Here is a 25,712-nt window from a genome sequence, read left to right as displayed (position 1 = left end):
AGCCATTATGCTGATGTGGCCCTCGGTGAAAATGAGTTTGACACCCCTGTCTCTCACCATAATTCCGGTGACTCATAAATAATAATAAATAAATAACAGCTTCATACCAAGGAAAGAAATAAACCCACTGAAAATAGGCCATTGATTACTTTTCCTTTCTAATGGATGAGTTCTTTTCATTTTTATGCCTCTGTGGTTGGGATGGCGGCCTGAGGCGTGAGGTTGTAAGACGTGCATCCATCCATCCATCCATCCATTCAGTTAATGTGACCTTATAAAATTTCTTCTTTTTTTTTTTTTTAATTTTTGGGCATTAGTCAAGAATTCATAAACTTTACGACACAAATTTATAAAATAATAAAATAATAAAGTGATGAGATTGTATATCCAAAAGGTCAAGGCCACCGTCATTCCACAGAGGAAGAAAAAAAATCGGGTTATTTTTCAAGGTATTAATATTCCACACATCTGGAGGTTAACGGTTCGATTCCCTGCAGTCTGAATGTTGAAGTGTCCTGATCTTTGATGAGACTCTGATCTGACTCCTGATCAGATCAGATTTCTACTTATATGTCACAAATGGGTCGGAAACGATGAGACGATTTGCCTCATCAGATTCCACTGAGAAGATGTTAAACTGTCTTTTTTTTAATTACATTTTTTTTCTGGGAGTAGCAGATTAGCAATCGGGTGATGACTCCAGAATGTGAGCATTTCTACCATCTCAGAATCAATGAAACGATCCGCTATTTGTCAGCCCAACATCTGTTTCCTCACCTGGTTTGAACTGAGTCTTCAGACACACTGACGTGTAAAACCAGCTCTGAGTCAGACAAAACCAAGTGCTGTTACTCTCTACGTATTAAAGCGCATGGAGACACCAAACATCCAACCATCTACAGACAGTCATTGTCCATTTTTTAAAATAAAAAGACTCGACTGGCTTCCCATCCCGTTCTCCTCATCCTCCCCAGTCATCAGATAACCTTTTATCGGGGCCTACAGAAGCTACATCATCCCCGCCCATGCTCACTTGTGCAGGCCCCTTTGAATTACCCCCCCACTCCCCATACACACACACACACACACACACACACACACACACGTTAAAGCTCTGGACGAACGATGCACCATCGCTCTTCTTAAAACAGAGCGTGCCACTTAGAGGTTTGTTCTCCTCGTTCTTGTCACGGATGCACAAAGGATTTTTGCCTCGCTGACAGACTGGATGCTTCACACAGTGCTGGTGTCTTTGAGCAAGCTTGTGCATGTATGTGTGTGTGTGTGCGTGTGTGTGTGTGTATGTGTCTTTTTTGTGTTGGTGGCAGTTTCATGTTAAGTTTTCTCCCAGACTGAGAGAAAGAGACAGGCTTGTACCAAAAATAAGAAGCCGGTACGTTCTGGTATTTTTGTTGTTCTGCTCCTTTTCTCTATAGGACAATAAGTTATTTATTTATTTTGCAATGACTAGCACATCCTGCTGTCTAAAGACCTCAACAAGCAGCGGCTATATTTATATGGTGACAAGCACATCTTTTGTGTTTCAAGCACAAACTTGGCCTTCGTGTTCAAAGGCTATGTATTTTCTTGACAGGCTTTTCTGTGTTGTGTTGAATTATCTATCTGAAATGCGCCTCACAGACAAGTCTTCCAACAACATCAGGATTTCTGATTATTCCTTTATCAGCACTGGAGAAATCCGATCAGCCACGGGGACGTGGAAGTGTGTTAAACTTTTCATCAAGCGGAATCGTGACGCCACAGATTTTCTGGGTCGAGGCCGTCGGCGGCAAGACGACGAGACAGCCAAGACGGAGGAGAGTCAGAGTCGGGAGTCAGAGGGCGAGGCAGAAACAGAAAAATCTGAGATTGAAATCGTGCGCTCGCGTTTCGGTCGGAACGTTTTGTTCGCCGAGAAAAAACTGTGACGCGAGCTTCATGTGTGACAGCTTTTTGTTCCTTTTAACCCAGCGGTTCCCGCCACTCCCTTGGCAGGCGCTCTCGACGCCGATGACGATGAAGAGGAGTCAACGATGAGAAAAACAACCTGATTTCTCAAAGCGTCTGATCCTACACATCTTTGTGAGCACACTTGGCCTGAAAACATCTTTGATGGGTGTGTGTGTGTGCTGATCATGAAGGGAAATTAGAGGAAAATATAAATAAATAAACCAGCATCAATCGTAAATGTATTATTTTAAGGACCACAAAGCAAAGAAATCCCCTGATTTGAGCGGCACGATAGTAGGAATAAAGATAATAACAGCAACAGCAGCACAGCGGAGTGGGCCGTGGTAATTGCTCGGTGGATTGCTGCCACTTGAGGGGAGCAACACAGCTGCTTATTTACACATGTAGAAGATGCTGAGCAGCATTAGCGTTCTTTATGTGCCATTGGTTCTGGTTACTGGACTGTAAGTACGACATTCAGGTGGCTCTGGGCTCGGCTCGGCCCTCGTTGGCTCCTGAGGGAAACGTGTGGCTCTTTTAGCCAGTCTGGGAACCTGAACAGCACTGGTGGAAAACATCTGTCTGCTTAGGCTGGAGAAAAAAAAAAGAAAGAAAGAGACCAAATCGGTAAAGCCATTGGATGCATAACCCCCCCACTCCAATCGAATGAGCCAAAAGACGCTCAGATGTTCCACAGAGCTGAGTCGGGGCCAAGGAGGTTATGTTTTTCACCCGTGTTCGTTTGTTTGTGGGTTTGTCGGTGGGATTATGCAAAAAAAAAAGCCGCTGAATGGATTCCATGGAACTCGTGGTGGTGATGGTGGGGGGGATGGGTTTGTCACCAGGAGCCCGTTTTCACACTCGTTTCATATCTGTTGTTGTTGTTGTGTTGAAATGAAACGCTGGATGCAGTTTTAATTCGGTTACGTTCATTCCAATTAAATACATCCGCTTGGCTTTCCTAGAATTAAAAGTTTTTACGATTTCAATGCAGAAGAATAACTTTGAGGTACAGTACACCATTATTTAATGACATTATTCACTGCTTGATATTCATCTAATTATCTTTATTTATAACTTTCAGGTTTCCGTATTCTGCGTGCTGTATCTGTGTCTGTGCACGGATGAATTACTTCTCTCAGCCAAAGGATTAAAATAAGAGAGGAGACAGCAGCTGAAACCAAATGCACTCTAAGAGACATAACGGCTAATTTAACAGCAGAGCAAAACATGAACGCCACTAAGAGCCATCCAGGAAACTAAACTTTGGGCTACTGGAACATTTTTTTTTTTTTCATTGAGGTTGTCTGGACACAAATCCTTAGACACCGTTGTGGAAAAAAAAAAAGCGTCAACTAAGAGAAAAGAAAAAGAACTGCAATAAGGAAGTGTTGAGATTCATCAATAAATACAGGTTTTACTCACATAAAGGTGTAGAAGGAAGTATTGACCAAAGAATGATTTTTTTAATAAGACTCAACAGTTGAATTACCGGAGGAGTTCAAATGGATTTTTTTCTGATTTATTTTAGTCTTATCTCAAAACGGGCTCGTATGGTGGCACACAACCGAAGCCCGTGCGAAATGTGAAGGGAAATAAGTAGAGATTAGCGGTTAATACACTGGGACCAAGAGAATCATGCTAATTAGTTTTTTCTATTTTACTGCACAGGGGAGGATAAGTGATGGATGAAAATCCAACTAGTCTTAAATCTACTAGAGACTGATGAACTGACGTCTGACTGCAGGAGCCATGGATTAGACTTAACAGACTAGTAAGAACCTCAAATTTAAGACTCCACACAACTCTGAAGGAACCAGCCGTCCATCCGTCCGTCCATCCGCATGTCTTGGCTCCTCCTGGGGGGTGTCTCAGGTTCATTCCTGGGCCAGTCTACCTTGGGATCTCCATCCAGCTTGACGGTGCCCAGAAGACCTCCATAGAGAGGCAGATCTTATCCAGATTTGTTTCAACATTAAGGAGCTCTCTCTGGATATCAGACCTCCTCCTCATCCTCTCTTTCAGACTGAACCTAGCCTTCTAATAGGAGAAGATCGCCCCCGCCCCATCTCTCTCCCTCCGTTTCTTTGGTTTAATCAAATAAACAATAAAAACCTCTCAAAGTAAACTCCTTCTTAAATCTAACACATGATAGTGTCGTGCAACTGAGGCGGAATTGCAATTGTCTTCACACCATCCGCGACTCGTTGTGTAAATCTACCGTTGTTGCATAGTTATGTCTTTTTTTTTTTTTTTTTTTGCTGATACGACATGTTTTTGAACTGCTGAGGCGGCTCTTTTGAGACAACAGGGTCAGCCCATTAGCTGGCGCCTCAGATTGATGTCGAATGTTTAAATTATCAGGTGAGACAAAGCAAAGTTTGGCTTTAACAGATAAGAGCAGTTTTTCGGAGATATTAAAGCGTATTACGGAGCCTTCCTGAGCTCCTGTGGGTTTAATAAAAGGAGCTGAAGCTTGATAAGATATATTTGCTTTCATTCAATCTTTGGCTGTTTGTTTAGCTGATCCGCCTTGTGTTTAATTCTATTGACATAGTGTTCGCCAGGGTTATATGTGCGGTGAGTCAGTATCGCCTGTGTGTGTTTGATTTGTGCACATCTGCATCTCAGTTTGCATGCACGTGCCTCGGTCGCTCTTCTGCGATCCTGTCCTTCCACTTTGACGCCTGATTGGTCAACAACTGTCTCTGCAGGCGGTGTGACATCTTTCACCCTGGGAGGCCTTCGAGCATACGTGTGTGTGTATATGTGTGTTGATGTGTTTGCATGTCATTTTAGTGTGGCTTTCTGTCTATAAACCTGAAGCACACACACACAAACACACACACACACACACAATGTCCTGAGGCATATAAATCACGCTATTTGTGCCTCTGAGCTGTGATTCTGGTTAGCATGCACCAGGCTAATTAGGAGAAGATGAACCAACCACACTTGCCGTTTGACCACCTGTACTTATACATCACACGCACACACACACACGCACACACACACACACACACACACACACACACACACACACACACACACACACACAGGGAGAAAAGAGGAGGAGGCAGCAAAACAACAAAATTGCGCCTAATTCAGCATCTGTGATAGAAATACTTTTATTTCTCCCTAGTTGGCCACAACAAAGATTTAACAGCCTCTTTGACAGCTACAATATCGCCCAGATTTACCTGCTGTTTTCTCTGCCATAAAGTGGCTTTGGTTTCATCCGGCGGTGCGGTTGTTGTGTGTTGGTTGGTGAAGGTGCACCACTGTGGGGGAGGTGGGCGCACTGCGATCACAACCTCCAATATGTCAAAAGTAATTAGGCTGATCGGAATGTATACCCCATTGTGCGCAGAGAGGTGTGTGGCGTACGCCATTAATTAGCCGGTTAAGCAGATGCAGTCTAATAAGCATGGATGCGTCTCTGCAACAGAGGGTTCAGGTTATGCTGTTACGATTTGAATATTTTGTGATTTTTTTTTTTTTTTTTTACGTCTGAGGGAATAGTTTGCAAATGAGCAAAGATGCAAAGATTACAGACGCAATTATTTAATAGTTACGAAAGAACATTTTTATTGTTGCTTTATCACAAAAATAGTGGATTCAAATGCAGAGATCTTAAATTAAATCCAGTTCATATTTTCTCCCAGTGTTTGGGTTCCGTGCGGGTTCTCCAGCTCCCACAGTCTCAAAAAATAATGCTATATCAACTAATTAGTGACTTTATATTAACAAAAGGTGTGAATGTAAACCAGATGATAAGCTGGCGACCTGTCCAGGGTGTATCCTCTGCATCTCATACAGCTAGCTGGGATAGGCATCATCCCCCCGTTGACCCTTTAAAAGACGAGCCTTCATAGAAAATACATGGATGGATCAATAAGTTCTGGACTTTCCCAAACATGTATAGTTGGAAAACGTCCTTTGAATTGTTTTGATAAGCGTTTTCTGTCTTTTTGTGCTGGATACTTTTAGTTTTGACGTAAATGAAAGCATCACAACAGACAATTTTTATCACCAGAGAAGTGCTTTTCTGTTACAATAAACAAGGTTCAACAAAAACAATCATCAGGTGAGGGAAAGATTAAAGAAATATTACATTTATGGCAGAATTTCATCTTTTTATCTTGTAATTACAATATTTATATAAGCCGAGAAGTTACATACTAGAAAAGCTTATGCCATATTGCTCTCTGCTTTAATTCAACCTATGAGCTGAAATGATGACATATGAATGTATTGAATCATAAATACTCATAAATTGCCTGAAAACACGCCTGTAACTCCCTGTTTGAAACAGAAATACGGTGCCATGGCAGAGCAGGAGAGTGCATAGCCATTGTTCTATTCCTTAAATAAGCCCTGCATCAAATCCCTTCTTGCGAGGCTTTGCTGGAAGGTAGGGCTTGCAAGATTACATGAGCTATACCAACATCTCTTCTGTCAACATTGTGGATTTCTCTCTATTTTACCATTTTTCTTTTTAAGCCTCATTTTTGCAGCTGCACTTCAAAGACGTCTGAACAGGAGGAAAAGAAAAAAAATGCAGAAGGCAAAAATAACCTGGATCTATATTCCGCTGTGCATCGGTTTATGAAAATCGTTGTTGACAACATGTCACTAAACGCACTGAGGCTACAAATTAGATTGTAACTGTTGTCACCATTTGAGTAAGCTTTGCTTCAAGATTTTGAGAGTCGATTACATCTTTGCATGACAAGCATTTCATTTTTTATTTTATTTTTTTTCCCCCAAACGACCTTCAATCCCAAGGGGAGCTGAAAAACCGGGTTCTGCCATAATTAGACGAGCTCTGACAAAAAAGGAAGCACCCAAGGTAGAGGAGGGAGGTGTGTGGGGGGGGGATAAAAGACTGGGAGGTAGGATGACGGAGAGGATGAAGGTGGGGAGGGTGAGGAGGAGAGGATATAATGAGAGGCAGGGTGACAGAATGAAAGAGTGCAAGAGGAGGAAAGCATGTCAGGAATCACGGATGTGGGGGTTTGGTTGTTTGCTTGCGGCTGCAGCATCGTATGATGTCGTTGGATCTTCTCGCCTTGTTTTATTACAAAGGGTTCCTTGTTAGGGTCCATGGTGGCGGAGTGGCGACTGACCTCTGTCAGCTCCAGTGTCTTGGGTGTGCGTTCGCCGCTCCGTGTTAGTTCAAGTTCAAGAAAATTTTTTTTAAGCGTTCTACAAACCTGAAAACAAAAGTTTTAACCTTTAAACGTAGAATAAATGGGAGGTGATGCATTAGGTAACTATTTTATGTTGAATTTATTTCATCTGAACATATAGAGCACATGTGTCAAACTCAAGGCCCGGGGGCCAAATGTGGCCCTCCACATCATTTTTTTGTGGCCCCGCAAGAGCATCTAAAATAAATAGCTGTCTAAAAATAAATAGGTTAAAAGTGTGCTTTGTCCAAAAACTACATTTCCCACAATGCAGTAATTCAGCCCTTTTTATCATTGACAAAAAATGTTTTGAACAAAGTTAATGTCCTAACTTGTGTTTGATCTTATTTTTCTTTATTCTCTTGTAGAGTTTGATCCTTGATTGATGGGAGTTCTGTGGGGGTTAATAACCTGACAAATTAAAAAGATTTACATTATAACAGAGAAACAAACAAACACATATTTCTGTGTGACTGGAATATTTGTAACTGGAATAAGTAAATTCAGAATTCTTTAAACATTAAGGAGTAGTTATATTTATTTTACATTACATTGAGTTACATGTAGTTACATTTATAATTTATATCTGACCCTTTGAGGACAGCCGTTATGCTAATGTGCCCTCAATGAAAGTGAGTTTGACACCCCTGATATAGAGTGTGTAACAGTGTATAAAACCATGTGTAATAAAGCATATAGCTTAGCTTAGCACAATTTTAAAGATGTCTTCCATCTTCATCTCGCAGTCGAAGCCGCCAACCAGTTGCTCCTGGATATTGTTTGCTGTGTCTGCAGCTGATCTATAGAACAGTTTTACATTTAGATCGATCCAAGGTTGTTGGGTTTTTTTTGGGGGGGGGGGGGGGGGTTCACTCCACAAACACATGAAGCAGCCTCTGCGCTCATGAAAGAAAACATTGACACATAAATCAAACATGCATTTAAATGTTGTTTCGCATCCGCATATTTGCAGATTAAGTCGATGCATGCATCATAAAACACCAGGGTGGTCTGGAATTCAATTTTGTACATTTTGTGATGATTATAGACTTTATTGTGAGCAAAATTGACCAAATAACAATAAAAAACAACATTCCTGGAAACCTGATGCTGTTTCCACAGATGGTGCAACAGTCATGTAATCTGAGATGGATTCAAACTATGCAGGGGGAATGTGCTGCGAACATACGCCGTTATCTGCAGAGTAAATATGGGAAGAAAAAAAAAAAAAGTGGTCAGCAATGACATTGTTGTTACCTTCCTCTCTGCATGAGATCACTCACTGTTAATAATGCATTAGCAAAAAAACAGAGGCCTGGTTTGTTTGTTGCTACTTATCTCTTTAATCATATGGGGGTGGGAAGACGAGCGGAAAAGCTGTAAAGTGGGATTTTATGTATGAATGACACGCATCATTTCGCAGCGCTCAAGTCGGCGTCTGAGCTGACTTTTAATTAAACTCCAACTTGCCCTCTTCCTGCCGCTTCAGCCGTTTCTGCTTCTCTTTTTTTTTTTTGTCCGACAGAGACGGTGATGGATACGAGGACGGCGACGGCTGAGCTCGGTTGGATATCGTTTCCCGCCAATGGGGTAAGAACAACAGGAAAAGGTGAACTGTATGTGTGTGAATGCGCGCGTGTGTGTGTGTGTGTACCCTTGAGGACAGGGAGTTTGAGCACAGTTTGCGCTGCTCTATTAACAAGTCTGTCAAATTCTTAATTACAGTTGCAAGGTGACACCAATTAACTGGTATTGATGCAGAACAGAAGGAATTGTAATAGATGTGGAGGGTAGCAGGAAGTCCGCATTGCACAAATGAATCGAATAAGATGATTTAAAATAGAGGAGGATTCATTAGATTAAGGTCTCGCTTTTCTTAAACTCCTTGGGTTCTATAAGCGGTGGCTTTGGCTACTCGCCGGTCGCAGCGGTCTCCCGTGTGAGCATCTGAGCCGAGCTGCTCTAATTGTGATGAATGGTTGTCCCCTGTGCAGAAAAAAGAACAAGGTGGAGAGGAAAGAGAAAGAGGATGGAGGAAGGGAGGAAGAGAAGGAAAGACAAAATGCGAGGGAGGGAAGGAAAAAGTTTAATTTGTGTCAGGTCTCGGTAAACCCATTAATCATTTTAGCCTCTCATCTCCTCTGTTTTTCCCCCACCCCACCCACCACCACCACCCCATCTCCTTCCAGTGGGAGGAGGTGAGCGGGTACGACGAGAACCTCAACACCATCAGGACGTATCAGGTGTGCAACGTGTTTGAGCCCAGCCAGAACAACTGGCTCCTCACCACTTACATCGACCGGCGGGCGGCACAACGCATCTACGTGGAGATCCGCTTCACCGTCCGCGACTGCGCCTCCATCCCCAGCGTTCTAGGCTCCTGCAAAGAGACCTTCAACCTGTACTACCTGGAGACTGACAGGACCGGGTCGGAGAGCACCAAAGGGGTGGAGTACTGGGCGAACGCGCCTTTTCTTAAGGTAATCCAGAAATAGGGAGAGTGGGGAAGTAGATTCTGACTTAGTTTGAATTCCACCATAAAAAGAACAGCTGAAGGTGTTAATCTTCCTTCTGTCTGCCTACGTCTCTAAGGTGGACACCATTGCAGCAGACGAGAGCTTCTCCCAGGTCGACTTTGGGGGAAGGCTGATGAAGGTGAACACCGAGGTTCGTAGTTTCGGACCGCTGTCCAAAGGAAGAGGGTTCCACTTAGCTTTCCAGGACCTGGGTGCTTGTATGTCCCTACTGGCCGTCAGAGTATTCTACAAAAAGTGTCCCAGCATAGTGCAGAACTTTGCCTTCTTCCCAGAGGTATGGAACTGAACATTATGCTGCTCTTTTCACCCGCCTTTGTTGCAGCTGTTGTCCAACATTCTGATTCTGTGCAGACCCTGACTGGAGCAGAATCCACCTCATTAGTCATTGCAAGGGGAAACTGCATCCCCAACGCTGAGGAAGTAGACGTGCCCATAAAGCTTTACTGTAACGGAGATGGAGAATGGATGGTCCCCATCGGCAGCTGCAGCTGCAAGGCGGGTTATGAACCCGACAACGGCAACGTGTGTCGAGGTAAATCTGGCTACCAAGATACCAGGATAGAACCGGACAAATAAATAGAACCTTAGTTTTTATTCTATTACAATAAAGGTATGGAAAACATATTAATGCATGTACATGAATCCTTTCATTTTCCATTTACTGTATAATGAGAAATGTGAACTCACTAGGTTTTGAACTATGTTTTAAACTAACTAGTTTTTGAAATAACTAACTAGGTCTTAAACTTATTTGTTACTGAAATTACTGACCGATTACATCCTGCTTTACATGCTTTCAGTTGCTCCTTTGGGACTAATAACGTTTTTTGAATTAAATTTGAGCTGAATTGAAATGTGACATAATTCTGTCCTTGTTTGCTCTGGACGACTGTATTCCGGGTCAACGACGTAGAAAACTATGAGAAAAAGTAAATTCTGACTATTTCTGACAAATCAGATGCATATATACTGCACATTTTCTTGTCTATTCGACCCAAGAGTGCTGGTGGCAGTGTTCCACATGCTAATATTAGCAGACATAGATTCGGGTGAACGCAGCCCAGAAATAGTCCCTCTTCCCCAAGTGTTCCATATATCTCCACTTTTTTATGTCTGGCCTCCTTCCCCATTTCCTCACTGAAGTACTACCCATTATTTCTTAATCTCCCTGGAGCGTCTCCACCATTTTTACGTGTATATATGTGTGGGGGCATGTGAGCACGCATGTCAGATCTATATACATATGGTGCAATGATAAGCCGGGGCCTCTTCATCCCGTGCTAATTAGTTTATGGTGTTCCGGCCAGATTAGTCTTCTGAAAATTAGTCTTGGACTGCGAGCGTGTGCCTCCGAGAGATAGCGGGCTACCTGAGAGGAAGGATGGGAAAGAAGGGAGGAAAGACGGAAGAAAGAAAGACAGGAGGGCCCTCTGGAGAGGCCGACTGGCAGGAAACAAAAAATACAGAAGTAAAAGTGAAGGAAGGACAGTCCAAGGACAGAAAGGTAGAAGCTGTGACAGATAAGAGAGAAAAGAAAGCTCTGTCTCCTGTGAAATACATTCAATACAATGATTGAAATCGGACTCGGCTTTGGTGCCGGGTGTCCCTTTAGCACAGAGATGTTTTTACTTGCTTAATATTTGAATGGGTAAAAGGTAATCCTCATGGGAACCAGTATATAATGTTGTGGTGATCTTTATCTTTTATTTTTTTTGACATTCTATGTGACAAACTTAATATTCTGGTTGAGTTTAAGGGTGTGTTTTCTGTTGGTTTTTTTTTGGCCCTTTGGAATTCTCTAGTAGAAGATTCACAAACTGAGGAATCACAGGTCGTAGGAGACTCATGCGAGCTTTAAATAGAAATATATTAGAATACATTAATTATACGTGTTGTCAGCATAAATGAAGTCCCAGAGTGTGAAGTGTTTACAGCCATATCTTTGGGCGCACGACGATCATCAGTAAATCCTTCATTTTTAAATTGCCTTTAAGCCAACTTGTTTAATGCATTAGAGGGGGGAAACATTAGTACAGGTTGTTGTGGGGATGTTTCTGATGACGGCTCTATTATTGGTCACGCCTCAGGTGATTATTTGTGGGTATATATTGTGTCTTCCTCTTTATGAAACACAATGCATCATCCTCGCATTATATGTCAGGCTTTATAAGTGACATTTTCTTCGTTATTTATGAAACCGTTCCCTACGTTTCTAGTAAAGAAAGAAAAGTCCAAGACTCCAATTCTTTTAAGTGTTTCAGTCAGTAAAATGCAAAAACTCTGTGTATGTTGTAGTACTTCTTTCAAATGTGTTGCCGTTGCTTTTAAAGGAGTCTCTCCTTGTCCACGGGATTATTATTATAATGATTTTATAGCCTTTTTTATAGCCTCCCATCTGATTGAGCCTGAAGGGATGGTATTACCATCTATCCATTCCTTTTCTGGAAGTGCTTATCATGTCATGTGTATGGTCGCCGGGGGGGTTTGAGGCCATCCCAGCTGATGTCCCCACCCTTCCACCACCACCACCTCGGATGTGATGCCGGTTTCATCACAAGGACGACAAACAAGTCGTGGCACCTCTGGGAGTCACAGGTCTACATGCACAGAGAAGTCTTCAGCAGAGATGCGAGACGTTAACCTAAATTTTCTTCTAAATTAAGAAATCTTGCGTTCAGCGTTTCCGTCATGCGTCTTTCTGACAGGATTCAAACCAGAGACAGACTCCGTCGAGTTGACCTGACAGCTTTTGTGATGCCGCGCACCTACACGCACCTGCCACTCGTCTTTTAGTCAGAGCTTTAGTTCTTAAGCAGCGACTGGAGATGTCACGGAGCACAGAGCGTGTTCTGCCCATCTCCATCAAGTTGGCGTGTTTTTGGTGTACTCCTCTGCCAATCAGCTGATAACAACTTGGCAGGAAACTGTACTCACTATCAGAACAGATGGTTGTCTTCATGTACGTGTGTGTGTGTGTGTGTGTGTGTGTGTGTGTGTGTGTGTTTGTGTGTATCAGACTGCAGAGAGTCTATTTATTCAGCAAAAAAACAGCATCTTGTGCACAATCCGGTAAAACTGGATCATCACCAAAGCAGAGTGTGTGTGCATGTGTGTGTGTGTGTGTGTGTGTGTGTGTGATTGTCTGTAAATTAAACAAATATTCAAATAGACCCTTACTTCACGTTCAGCAGTCTGCAAATGTAAGCACTAGCGCTGAATACACACAAACTACCCCTGCTGTGAACCACAACATCAACAAGAGTTTCTGCAGGCCTTTTCTGCACATGCACATTCACACAAACACACACACACACACACACACACACATGCAGACTTTTAAATAATTGATCAGTGATCCTGTGAGCCAAATTTTCAAGTGACAATTGTCTTCCATATGGTCGCTGTGTGAGTCCACAGCTGGAGAAAGACACAGGAAGACGTAATTAATTGTTATGTCCATTCGTCCTTCCTTCCTTCCTTTCTTCCTTCGTTCCTTTCTTCCTTCCCACCTTCCTTACTTCCTTCCTTACCTATTTGTCACTCACTTTCCCTTCCTTTTAGCCATCCTTCCTACTATAAATCTTTTTTTAATATAAATTCCAACTATACTTTTTTTCTTTGTTACTCTTTTTTGTACTCTTACTTTTTGTTGTTGGTCCATGTGAGCGATGTGACGCTTCGTAACACTTTATCTCGATGGAACACTTGAGTACTAATAGACTATTTAACTCTCTACAAACAAACATACAAATGAATAATTATCTTTAAAAACCTTCACAAGAGAGAGATGGAGAGTACAGAGAAGAGTGAGACTTGTTGCCATGGTGACATACCTCATGAGTATGAGAAAGGTTGTTGAATAAATGAACTGACAAGCCAGATGTCTATCTGCATACACACCTACACGAACAAAGTGGCGATCCAGGACCACCTCAGATAAAGTCTGGCTCAGGATGATGTCACACCCAACCAGAACCCGGTTCAGGCAGTGTTGGTTTGGACCATCGAACATCTGAACCAAGACCACTGTCGAATTCGTCAGATGTGATTTTAGCAAAACCTCAAACATGACAGTAATAATTCAGTCTGTTAAAATGACCAGGATGCAATCAATTATAATAATAATCAATCTCCCAGTAATCCAATAATCATTGTGCTGGATGACATCATCCAGATGTTGTGCCCGTCCATCAGGAAGAGGATTACTGCTGTAATGAAAGTTGATCGTGGACACACAAGAACGCTGGCTTTTGCAGAATAGAAAGACGGGTTGAAAAGGTCATGTCACATAAACAACTAAACCTTTTTCACACAAGAATTTCAATCATCAAAAAAGAAACTGAAGACATTCTATAAACTGTAAAATAATCTCCTGTTTTTATGGAAATCTACCTGAGCTTTTAACTGTTTTACTTTTAATTTGTGGCCATCTTATTTTGTTAAGACTCCACTAATGAATCTATGCTTATTTGTTGTTACAGCATCTAAATCGACTCGGAGATAAAGTGAGCATTCATTACGGTGTCAGAGGGAAAACAAAGCGCTAACGATAAATCAAACTAGTAAAGAAACGATATTAAAAAAAAAACTCACTTTGTTATTCTTAGCCTTCCCATTCAGTCTAATTTCTCATTTCACACCTCTGTGTCTCCTGATTTGCTTTTTTATTTTTTTTTTAAACCATAATCATAATTCTGAAAGTGTTTATCTTGTGCTGGACTAGATGAGCTGTTCTTCTAGCATCTGATAACTAAATGTTAAAATGGTCACTATTAGTCACTAGAATTAAAGCTGTATTTCTTCTTTTGTCCGTCAAATTATTCTCAGTCATATAAAAAATTAAAAGCAAAAAAACAAAAAACACACCAGATTCATCATGAAAGAGGGAACGTAAATGTTGATGTTTGCTGTTGGACGTTCCAAGAGTGCAGTGGTGGTACAGGTTTAGGTTTTTGTGGAATTCTATTCACATTTCCTGAATAAATTGATCATTTATGCCTGAGTAGTTGGATTTGTTTGTGATATTGTACGTTCGTGAGGCTATGTTTGAAACAGGGGTCGTTCTGCTGTAGTTCTCCAAATTTAAGCCTGCATTGGGGGCATTAAACTGAATGGAATGGGACCTAATGAACACTGTCAATGAGCAAAAAAAAAAAAAAGAAAAAAAAGGAGGACGAAAGCACAAACAAAAGCATCTGACTGACAGCGACTCAAACCCCTCATCAATAGCGTTCTGTTCTCCCAAGCTGGCTGCAGCGTACGATGAATAACAAGCACATCACGTATGTTCAACACAAGCTGTCCCTGAAAGAAAAAAAACAAAAGGTTGAATAAAGGACCACAATATCTTTAAGTGTTCATATTCCGCTTGTATTCGAAGTCACAAAGGATGAATCCATTAGTACATGTGGGTAGAACCGTGTCTGACCCAGATGAAGGAACTAGAAAAATAAAACAAGTGTGTTTGCAGAAATTCACGTGCTAATATGTGGCTATCCTCAGAAGATAGGATGCTGTGCTTTGCCAGACTTATACTCCTAAACCTGGCACAAACATGTGTTGTCATGGCTAGGAAGCAAAGATGTTTCTATGACACCCCCCCCCCATCTCTGTTTTTCTCCACAGCTTGCCCTCAGGGCACCTTTAAATCTTTCCAGGGGGCCGGATTATGTCAGCAATGTCCGCTCAACAGTCGCTCCACCATCGAGGCCGCCACCCTCTGTGTTTGCCGGAACGGTTATTACCGTGGCGACATGGACAAACCGGAGGACGGGTGTACCAGTAAGTCACCATGACGTTACACACACACACACTCAAATCACGCGGCTGCTTACGATCCCAGAATGCTTCAGGGTGACCCAGACGGGGTTTGCAAAGGCGGACTTTTGCACTACACTTACTAATAGCTGAGGAATTACAGCAGATCAGCGGCGGACGCTGGTGACAATCCAATATTTCCTCATCGAATTAAAGGCCAATATCTGCTTTGATTTATTATTCCAGCCTCAATTTCGTGTACCTCATTCAGAGTACGCTGCCGTGCTCCCATCCTTGTTTGGGGATTTGGGGATCAGTAAGTAATAACACTGCCACATTCCTCTGACTTTCCATTGAAGTGAATATGTATTTAGTGTGTTGAAGAGCCGTATTGCTATGCAAGACGAGACACAGTTTGAAAAACGCTGCCTCTCAGTTCCACAGAGAGATGGTGAAAGTAGGTTGAGACATGAATCATTTGGACTGTCTGTGCAGCAAGTCTCAAACTGTGAAACCGTGTGTGTGTGTGTGTGTGTACTAGCGGCCTGAATACTTCATGTTTTTTTGGGTGTGCCAAGAAAGACCAGTTTCAGGACCAGGTCTTTTTTCAAAATTTTTAAGGTTTTTGTATTCATGAATGAGCTTTTGAAATGAAACACATAAGAGGGAAAAAAAAGCCTGTTTTTCCTCTTATGTGTTTTTAACCTCCGTCTATTTATGTTGTCCTTATGTTGATGATATGATGCTATATTGTGCTAATTGTTCCACACTTCCAGGAACAAGGATTTTTTATTTATTAGTTCCTAGCCAAATGGTGTTGGCACAAAGTCAAACGGACTGATTGGATAGCATTACTGATCAATGTTCCTGATTATCACCATGATCCCATGTGGATTTAGACTTTTTCTCATATCTTCATTTATCTTTTATAACTGTCAGAAATAGAGCTGTCACAGTATTTATATAAATTACATGAATGCTGTGCTTGAATGATCCGTAATAGAAATATTTTTGAAATATCTGTGGACAATTTTAAAGCATATGTAATAATTAATTATCCATTAAATTCATTTATAACTTTATTTATGGTGTGTTTAGTCTCCAAATATGAATGGAGGGAGTGAAAATGCAGCTAGATGCAAGGATGAAGATAAAATCCTCAAGACAAGTCCGGAAGCAGATTCCAAAGGTGTTTTAGGATATTATGCTTGTCTTTTAAACATTTTTGTTGGTATGAAGTACCAAACTAGAATCTTTATTTGCTTCATTAGATTGTGTACTAAAGTTTTGTTCAAATAATGAAGACTGACGTAAGCCACGTGGCTGCCCCCTTGAGAAGAAAAGAGATGAAGTTGTACAGAATAGAAATAGATCAATTTGATTGTAAGCTACACAGAAGGAAACAGTTGAACTCACTGACCTTTGTTTAAGGTCTTCCTGGTTGACTTTTAGTGAGACTTTATGTCACCGACGGTTGGTATGTTTGTTTATATTGTTAATGCATTTGTTAGAATTGCCTTTGCATGCTTTTTCGGTTCACTTTTATTGTCTTATAAACACAGCGTGCCCAATGAAGAAGAGATTGGATTGCTTTCATTGGCCCACCCTGCATGGGGTCTGAAACCCCATCCTGTTCCAGAGTTTGATTGATATTTCCCTCAGCTGGACCTCGTAAATCCACCTTAATGGTCAAATGCACCAAAACCTCATTTGAAGTAAACCAAACAACAGTTTAGGTGTGAAAGCTTGGATCTATTAATGATCCATTTAATGGATCAAGAGACTCGGTGGATTTAAAAACGCACCACTACATTTAGATGCTTGGGTGGCTTGTGTCGAAAATGATGCCAATATTTTGCTCCGTTTAAATTTTTCATGATTATTTTTAATTTATTTCAGCAACAGAAGCCAAGAGACATAAGAAAATTAAACACGGAGAACAAAAGAAAAACCTTTGCGCCCGTTCTTTGGAACAGTCTGGGTCGTGTTTTTCTACGTCCTCAGGATGTCAGTTTCTCCACAATAGTTCTGTCTTGAACAAGTTCCTTGAAGACATGGATCTTTTCTTAAAAAAGATATTTTTTAGGACTCATAACTATAGATTTCCTCAACCAAACTTCCTGTGTTGAGATTTCTTATAAACTCTACCCTACATAAAATATCAATTACGAATCGGTTTTAGATTGGACACAAGTCTGATCAATTTAGTTTGGGTTGAACGTATTCTGACAACAGAGAAAGCACCTGAAAAGCCTCACCAACCAACTCTCAAACTGATGCTGACAGAAAATAAAATCTACTTCCCCCAGTGAAAATGTGTCAGGTGTCAACCTCCTCTGCCTACACGGCTTCGTGAATTACCTCTACACCTTCAATTCGAGAGCGAAACCAAAATGGAGATGTGACTTTTTTTTTTTTTTTTTTCAGGAGTAGAGCGAAGCCGCTGAAAAAAGCGTAGGACGGGAGTTCACTGCGGGAACGGTGGTCACTGTTTTTTTTTGGGTTTTTTCATTTGTATAATCACATTTGCATGTAAAATCAGATAGGTGAGATGGAAGAGCGAGTGTACGATGAGAGGATATTCTGCTGACAGGAAATCGCTCCCTCGGAAGGCCTCGCAGGTACGGGGGAGTTGTCTGTGCGCGATGTGTGTGTGTGTCTGGGTCAGACTGTCACTTATAAAACAGACGTACATTGTGATTGCAGAACAAGAAACCATTTGTTCTGAAACGGCTGTTAATGTTGCGGCAAAATGGTCAATTTAAAGCCAATATTTTTCTCTTTATTCCCTTTTTTTTTCATTTGATGAAGTGATTTTTTGTTTGTTTCTTTGTTTGTTCTAGTCAGATCAAAAGCAGAATGGAGTTAATATCTGTGTCTACACGCTGTTCATACATGTGTGTATGACTATGATGGTTCTAATTTTTTTTTTTTTTTGGATGCGTCGTCTCTCCCAGTAGATTTCCAACCCCCTACTGACTGTTAGCGCTTTGATTCCACAGCGTCTGTTTGACAAATAACTCACAAGCTTGTACTCTACAGGGCCGTCTCAAACGCTCTGGTTCGCTGTGATTTAATATCAGCCAAGGTTGAATTTCTGTGCCGCGCTGTTGTGTCATGAGTCGATGTAAAAATGTCTCGATACTGTGTTATAGTATATAATCTAAGCCGACGCATGATTTTTTTTTAGCAATAAATTTATTGTTTGATTCATAAAATGTGTGGAAAATTGAGGAGGGTGTTTGTCACACTACCAAAAGCTTCCCTTTAACCCTTAAATGCTCTTCTTGTTTGAAAAACAGTTAATAAATAGAATATACCAATAAAAGAAGGTCTGTTTTCATCACTTATTTCCTATTGGCTATTTCCTGTTGCATCTTTTATTTCCAATCATAGCTTATTGCATAAGCGCTGCTATGCTAAACAGCTTGCTTTACATTAAAATGCCAGATATGCTTTGATAATAAGACGTTTAGCCATATGTAAGCCGTTAGAAGGAACTGCTAGATTTAAAAAAACAAAACAAAACTGTTTTCCCAAGTGTTAACCATAATGGATTTTGATTGCATCCAGGCGTGGAGGAATGATTTGTTTGACGGAGATATTTATCTGATTGATGTCGTCGGTGTTTCATCTCCTGCTAGGCGTCCCTTCGGCTCCTCGTCACTTGGTCTCCGTCGTCAACCAGACGTCAGTTCTCCTGGAATGGCACTCGCCTCGCGACATCGGGCACCGCGGAGACCTGTCATACAACGTCCTGTGCCGGCGTTGCCACAGCAGCGAGCGTCGGGCGTGTCAGTCGTGCGAGGACAGCGTGGCCTTTCTTCCAGGGAAGCGAGGGCTGACGGAGACGAGAGTGGAGATCAGCAAGCTGCGAGCTCACACGTCCTACACCTTTGAGATACAGGTTTGTCCGTTGAGCAGATGGCTGCCCCGTACTCCTCTTTTGATTTCGTGATTCTACCATCACACAGTCGTCACTGGAATCCGGTTAAACTGCTGTGGATTCAGGACAGTTGTAACTAACGTTAACTGACTTTCTGATGTAACTGTGGCAAGAAGCCTTGAACTCTTGGAACATTTCCGAGGACCTCATGCTGATTGCCCGGCGGCGGAACGGCAGAGGTGTTGGATGCCTCAGGCTAGTTTACAGGGATAGGAATATATCAGGAAGGATAGTCAGGAGAACAATCAGATCGGTGGAACAGTTCAGCAGGACAAGGTGAGAGGTTGGTGTTGAGAGTGGCTGCTCATCAGGTCAGTGTTGGAACTGATGCTTCCTCCATTGGCCGGGCTGGTTGACCCGGAGGCGTAGGCAGGGGTGTTGATAAACCAGGATGGCTCTCAGTGGCTCGGAGAAGCTGAGGCTCCATCGAAGACATGCAGGCTAGAGGGTTTCCGTGAATCCATGACCAATCGACTGGATTGCACGCTGGAGGCTCCCAGGAAGGAATACAGCCTGGATGCTGCAGGCAAGAATCCTGCAGAGGCTTGCAGAGGCAGTGTTAGCACGCAAGCAGCCAAGAGTGATGGATCAAGTCACACGGCTAGCGACAGAGCTGTGACCTTGGACTCACCACTTTCATTTTGCAGTAACTTAGAAAGCATAGAAATGCATTGAATCGCCTCTTCTGCTTTATCCAATATGTCATCAGGGTCTTTATTGAGTTCATACTTTCACTACTCAGCGATTGCACTATTGTGCTTGAATGAACATTTTATTTAAAGAGGTTTAAAGGCACAGACTTGAAGGTAAGCCTTCTGACAGTCTCTGGATAAATAGGTGGCGCAAACTCAAAAGCAAAAAAAAAAAAAAAAAAAGGAAGGCAAAAATAGGTGTTGGTTGAAGTGACACAAAAAGTAAGAAATCAAACTGGTTTGAAAAGGGGTTCAAGTTTTCGACATTTTTCCGGTTCAGTGGATCAATGTTTCACAGGAAAGCAGCATTCCTTTGGAGATGGACTCCGAACATACAAGCAGTCTTTTGTGGGTTTTAGGTATAAGTTACCAAAATACTGAGTCTACAGTGGAACTATTGAACTGATTTGTTTGTCTGTACAGTTATTTAAAAAAAAAAAAATGTGAACGGATTTTGCAGAACTATTGTGTCTGGGTGGATCTTAGTCAGGAAGAGCTGGTCTGCATACATTTACAGCTTTAGTGGTGGTTTGGGTTGACAGTCTTTGAATGATGGCGAGGTCATAAAGTTCACGAGCATATTAAAGTATATAAACTACATAAAATTAGAGCTTGGAGTGAGCCATTAAGCGAGCATTTCTAATTACCGGGCCATAAATGACGGTTATGACTATGAAGACATTGTTTCGACCATCAATGTGATTAACGGAGCCCATGACAAACAATATGTGACAGCTAATTAAGTGGTCTTTAAAAATGCACGGGGATGCTGTTGGTGGTCTTTGTGTTGAGTGAGATGAGAGCGACGGTGAGGCAAACATCGGCGGCGCACATGGAAATGAGAACCGTCTCATTGTTGCTGATAACGGACCCGTTTGTTAATTCTCTCCCTCGAGCAGCAAATTTCCAATCACGCCCCTCTCAGCTTTTAGATTTCTCAATTTGCCTACGACCGTTCCATAAAGAACGGCGGTCACCAGGCAACAATTTGTTTTGAGAGCCGCTCATTTGTTGTAAATCGTACTCTTTTAATACTTGATGTGGATTCCTCTGAACTCCTGTTCCCCCTATTGGAGCCCCCTCAACCAGGACTTTAAACTCTAAATGGGACCAAACTTTTCCTGTAAATCTCAGGTAAATCATTCAGTTCAATCAATTTTGAAGACATACTCATACCAGGGTGTCATTTGCTGGGATTAGACTATTCTATCGTTGTTTATTATAACAGCAGGACATTGGATTGTAGCTCTTAAGCTCCAGCATCATTACTTCCTGCAGATGTTCATATAGAGATATATGAGCAAACATCCTAAGCCCCCCCCCCTCTAATAGAGGCTCATGGGTGGATGCTGTGATGACGGCGGGGCTGACAGAACAGAGAGCGTGTGGGCGGTGGGCAGTGAAGGCATTGACAAGCAGAAGGAGAAATGGGACGCATTTCCAGGCTAAATATTCTGCACAAACTGGGCGTGTTTGGTGACAACGGGGGACGATGAGGCGTGTCGTTACATCAGCATGTTGAAATCAACAACCACCTGCCAGAAACCAGGAGCCGCTTTTTTTGTCTCCTGCTGTCCTGAAATCAAAAGTTTTACAAGTTAATCAGAATCCGGAGTGTCGGATTTGCCATCTTGAACATTTTTGTGCAACAACAGAACAAAATGTCTGGGAGGTGGAGCAGCTGACCGACACTCTTTGTGCTCTGCAGGCGGTCAACGGAGTGTCCAATAAGAGTCCTTATCCCGCCCAGCAACTGTCAATCAACATTACGACCAATCAGGCTGGTGAGTAGGGAGTGTGTGTGTGTGTTTGTGTGAGCATCTGTGTGTGTGTGTGTGTGTGTGCAAGCATACCCTGGGGCACAGTGGATTATGCCGGCTAGGGGGATAAAGGAAATTGAGCTACAGCTTTTTAATTCATAAAACATGTTATAAGCTTGTCATCTCTCCCCTCGTCTCCCTTTTTCTCTCCCCCCCCCTTCTCTGTCTTTCTTGCACATCCATAGCTTTTCGTCCTTTTTTCCACCCCCATGCCAGACTCTCCTTCAGTTCTCTCTTTATCCCCTCTCCTCTGTCCTCCCCCCTTTCTCTCTCTCTCTCTCTCCCTCCCTGTAATTCTCAGAGACTATAAAGTGAGTGGAGTTAAGGCTCCATCAATACTTTATGGAGACAGACACAAGTGATATTTCCACCGCTCCCCAAATTTAGATTTAAAAGGTGCTTCGCTCTGATGGAAAACACATCATTTACCTCATCTACAGAATCTCAGGCCCATTCCTTATCCAGACGTGAGCCGCTGTCACCCCTGCTGCTTTTTATCACCCAAAATCTTTTAGGACTCAGCAAATAAAATAAAAGATTTTTAGGTTGACGTCATCAAAGGGGGGGGGGGGGTTTAAATTATGCAATAGATTTTACAATTTTTCACCAGGATATGAATCACAACATATAGGAAACCCAGTAAAACCCCTGTTGTGGCGATATTAAAAAAAAAAAAAAAATTCTCAGGCTGTCAAGGCAACACATGACTGCAGAAGATACATGTGGCCCATGAGGCATTGCAGCATTTACTGAGAATTACGGCCCGTCCCGTGATATTCCTGTTGAGTCCACTGCGTGGGATTCATACATCCTCTCCTCTCAATATAACTTACATCAATTTGACACTATTTAAAGTTGCAATATCAATCTTCCCTTCCTCTCTCACACTGTACACTTTCATCTGGTACAAATATGATAAAAGCATCTCATAAAAACACCCCTGAGGCAAAACTATGGAATAGATTACAGCCAATACCTTCTAGGTTGTGAAATTATGGGTAGAAATGCATCATAGACATTACTCTTGTTTCTCCATCAGTGACAAGTGCAGTAATTTGTTTTCATGAGGATGGATGAGAAAACATTTTTTTTCTTCTCCTGGGTGTAAATAATCCTCAGTAATATGTCATTACTTTACATGCTAGATTTCCATATTTATAGAGTTTAAGCTCGCTTGCGAATCTTCCGGCTGCTTAATTGATTGTCCGTGTGTGTGTGTGTGTGTGTGTGTGTATGTGTTTTTTAACAGCTCCTTCAGCGGTTCCCATAATGCATCAAGTGAGCTCAACAAGCCGCAGTTTCTCGTTGTCATGGCCACCTCCCGAACAGCCGAACGGAATTATCCTCGACTACGAGATAAGATACTACGACAAGGTAGAGTGCGATGATGAATGTCTGCGAGTGTTTGTGCTGTCTGGCAGTTTGACCACAGCGGCGGATAAAATAAGTGAATCAACATCAACTTGATATAAATCACTGATTACAAGTCGAAGACTATTCTTCCTGTGTTTATGACACATTCAGTTGTACCATCTTTACATGCGTGGATGCGGGGCAGATGAACCAATCAGAGGACACAAAAAAATAAGTTATCATCCTCCTTGCCATAGTTTCTCAAAGCGCCGTTAAAAATAGAAGAATAAAGTTTTGTGCAGAGCTTAAATATATACTGCATAGCATTATTTTGAAAATCACTGCTGAAAGCTATTTTTACTGGAGTTATGGCCCGTGGTTTGAATTTCTACCCTCAGCATGTAATATTGTTAATGAGAAAAGAGCTCAAAAGCTGTAGAAGATTAAACAACTAAATTTGAAGTCATTTATCATCTGTTGCTGTAGATACGATTTTTGGGGAATATTCTCATTTGGAACGAACACCGTTATGTTTGTATTTTCTCCCTTACGGCACCGGTTCTACTCGACTCGGCTTTCGTATCGGATACTTTTCTGGAGATCGCTTTTTCATTACTGATGAAGTGTAGCTGGTTGCCATAGCGATTCCACTCTAAACTGCCTTGGCGTAGTCTTCGATGTGACACACGGCTCTCATCCACAATCCACAAGTTACAACTAAAGTAACTTGGTCGTTGGAGCATGGCGTCCGTTAAACTGTGATGCACGCTTTCCCTCACGGAAAAAAACAAAAAAAATGGAAAGCAGATGTGAGTAAAGTAGAATCCTGTTATGTAGAATTAGTAAAGGAATTAATTCTGGACCGATTCTAGAAAAATAAAATGAATTCGGCACATAGCTCTGCAGTAGAACCAAAGTCTTAAGTGAACTTGAGATGAGAAGGATGTTTTACCAACTGGCTGAGTCTCCAGTCATGATGTGAGTGTCTGCACAGGAAGTGAGCTCCTATTATCTTAAACATCATTGCTGAATCATTTAACAGGACAAAACGTTAACAAGAGTGATGCTAAATGAGACTTCGGATCGTCTGAGGACATATCGATTTCATGAATGCATCGACCCCCCTCCCCCCCCTAAAAAAATCCACCTGTCACCATTCAATGCTTCGATTGCATTTCAGTTCTTTTGCCAAACAACTGAAATTACCGAGTAATAAATAAAGCGGTGTGCGCTGCTGCACCCATGACAGATGCACAATGTGTCCATCCACCATTATGTTATACAAAATAATAACCTATCAATGTCTATAATTCTTAATATTAATCATCACCTGGCACTTAGCATAAGCGCTAATGGTTGATTAAAAAAACATTATTATCCTTTCAGCTGGTGCTGCTCAAACATGCGACATGATGAATAATTAAAACTAGGCAGGAATGTGTCAACGTGTTTCTTAGATTTATAATTTTTCTAATTGATGCATTTTCTCTTTCATTTGTGCTCAATGTCCGTTAAAAAAGTTTGCTTCATGCATCATCCTTTGTGCAATATTAATTTCTAATAAGTCTGGATTGATCTCGGAGCCGTGATACATATTTCATGGGTCTTGTTGTCGAACTAACAGAGTCTTACAGTGATGGAAGAGCCTCTATTTATTCCAGCACACATCAAATAATAATCGTAGTCGTGCTGCAAAACGAGCAGCCATTCATTAACAAGTGGCCACAGTGGGATCTTGTCAAATGCAAGACGCCGTTACTTCAAATGAAGCTTTATTGATTAATTGAATCTCAAAATGCTGCTTATAATTCTTCGATGAGCGAGTGATAAATGAACCCCGACAATATGGATCTGTGGGCTCCGGCGGATCCAACTAAATCAACGGTGTAATCGGTCAAGTCCGCTCTCAAATGAACTCATCACTTTGATAGATAGAAAAGGAAAAGAATAGAAAAGAAGATTTATGAACTCAAAGTTAGTCGAGGTCAAATATTTACCAATGCAGTTAATAGTTGAGCCAATAAATTTGACGATGCACCGCAGAAGAAGAAAATACATATTTTATAGCAATATAATTGTATAATTAGACATTTTTCCAATGATAAGACGCATTTCTGCAGCTTGGATGGAGTTTTTGTCTGTTAAACTCCATATTGATGGTTGTACGCATACCATAATCCTTTGGGAGGAATCCTACAGTGGTTCTGGGTTGCAGCTGCTAGAACTGGCTGTATTGTTGGTTCAGTGAGTTTGTTTCCTGGGTTTGTTGAGCCCTTGGTTGATGTGAGTCTCTCTGTGGACTTCAGTGTGTACCTTTATGTAGGAAGGACAGTCAGTCCTCCTTTACAGATCGACCCTTCAGTTGGACCTGTGCCCCGCGGACCTCAGACGGGGTCGATATCTTTCTAAGCCAGGTGCAGTAAATTTTCTATTCTCTAGTTATTTCTAGCCGAGTGATAAACCTT

The 25,712-nt window shown here is 41.7% G+C and overlaps 1 protein-coding gene across 2 annotated transcripts in view; it reads left to right on the top strand.

Annotated features, from left to right (window-relative positions):
• The window catches only part of LOC137598734 (ephrin type-B receptor 1-like), a 62,860-nt gene that overhangs the window by 14,722 nt on the left and 22,426 nt on the right, over positions 1-25,712 (top strand). For both annotated transcript variants that reach the window (XM_068319182.1, XM_068319183.1), the window contains exons 2-9: positions 8,668-8,732; positions 9,332-9,622; positions 9,735-9,953; positions 10,031-10,211; positions 15,305-15,460; positions 19,081-19,343; positions 21,783-21,858; positions 23,144-23,268. In XM_068319182.1, the coding sequence (XP_068175283.1) occupies positions 8,668-8,732; positions 9,332-9,622; positions 9,735-9,953; positions 10,031-10,211; positions 15,305-15,460; positions 19,081-19,343; positions 21,783-21,858; positions 23,144-23,268 (1,376 nt within the window). The remainder of the gene's footprint in view (positions 1-8,667; positions 8,733-9,331; positions 9,623-9,734; positions 9,954-10,030; positions 10,212-15,304; positions 15,461-19,080; positions 19,344-21,782; positions 21,859-23,143; positions 23,269-25,712) is intronic.

This window comes from Antennarius striatus, chromosome 7, assembly GCF_040054535.1.
Source record: "Antennarius striatus isolate MH-2024 chromosome 7, ASM4005453v1, whole genome shotgun sequence".
Taxonomy (NCBI): Eukaryota; Metazoa; Chordata; class Actinopteri; order Lophiiformes; family Antennariidae; genus Antennarius; species Antennarius striatus.
The sequence above is the reverse complement of the archived record's forward strand: the minus strand, read 5'-3'. Positions and strand labels throughout refer to the sequence as shown.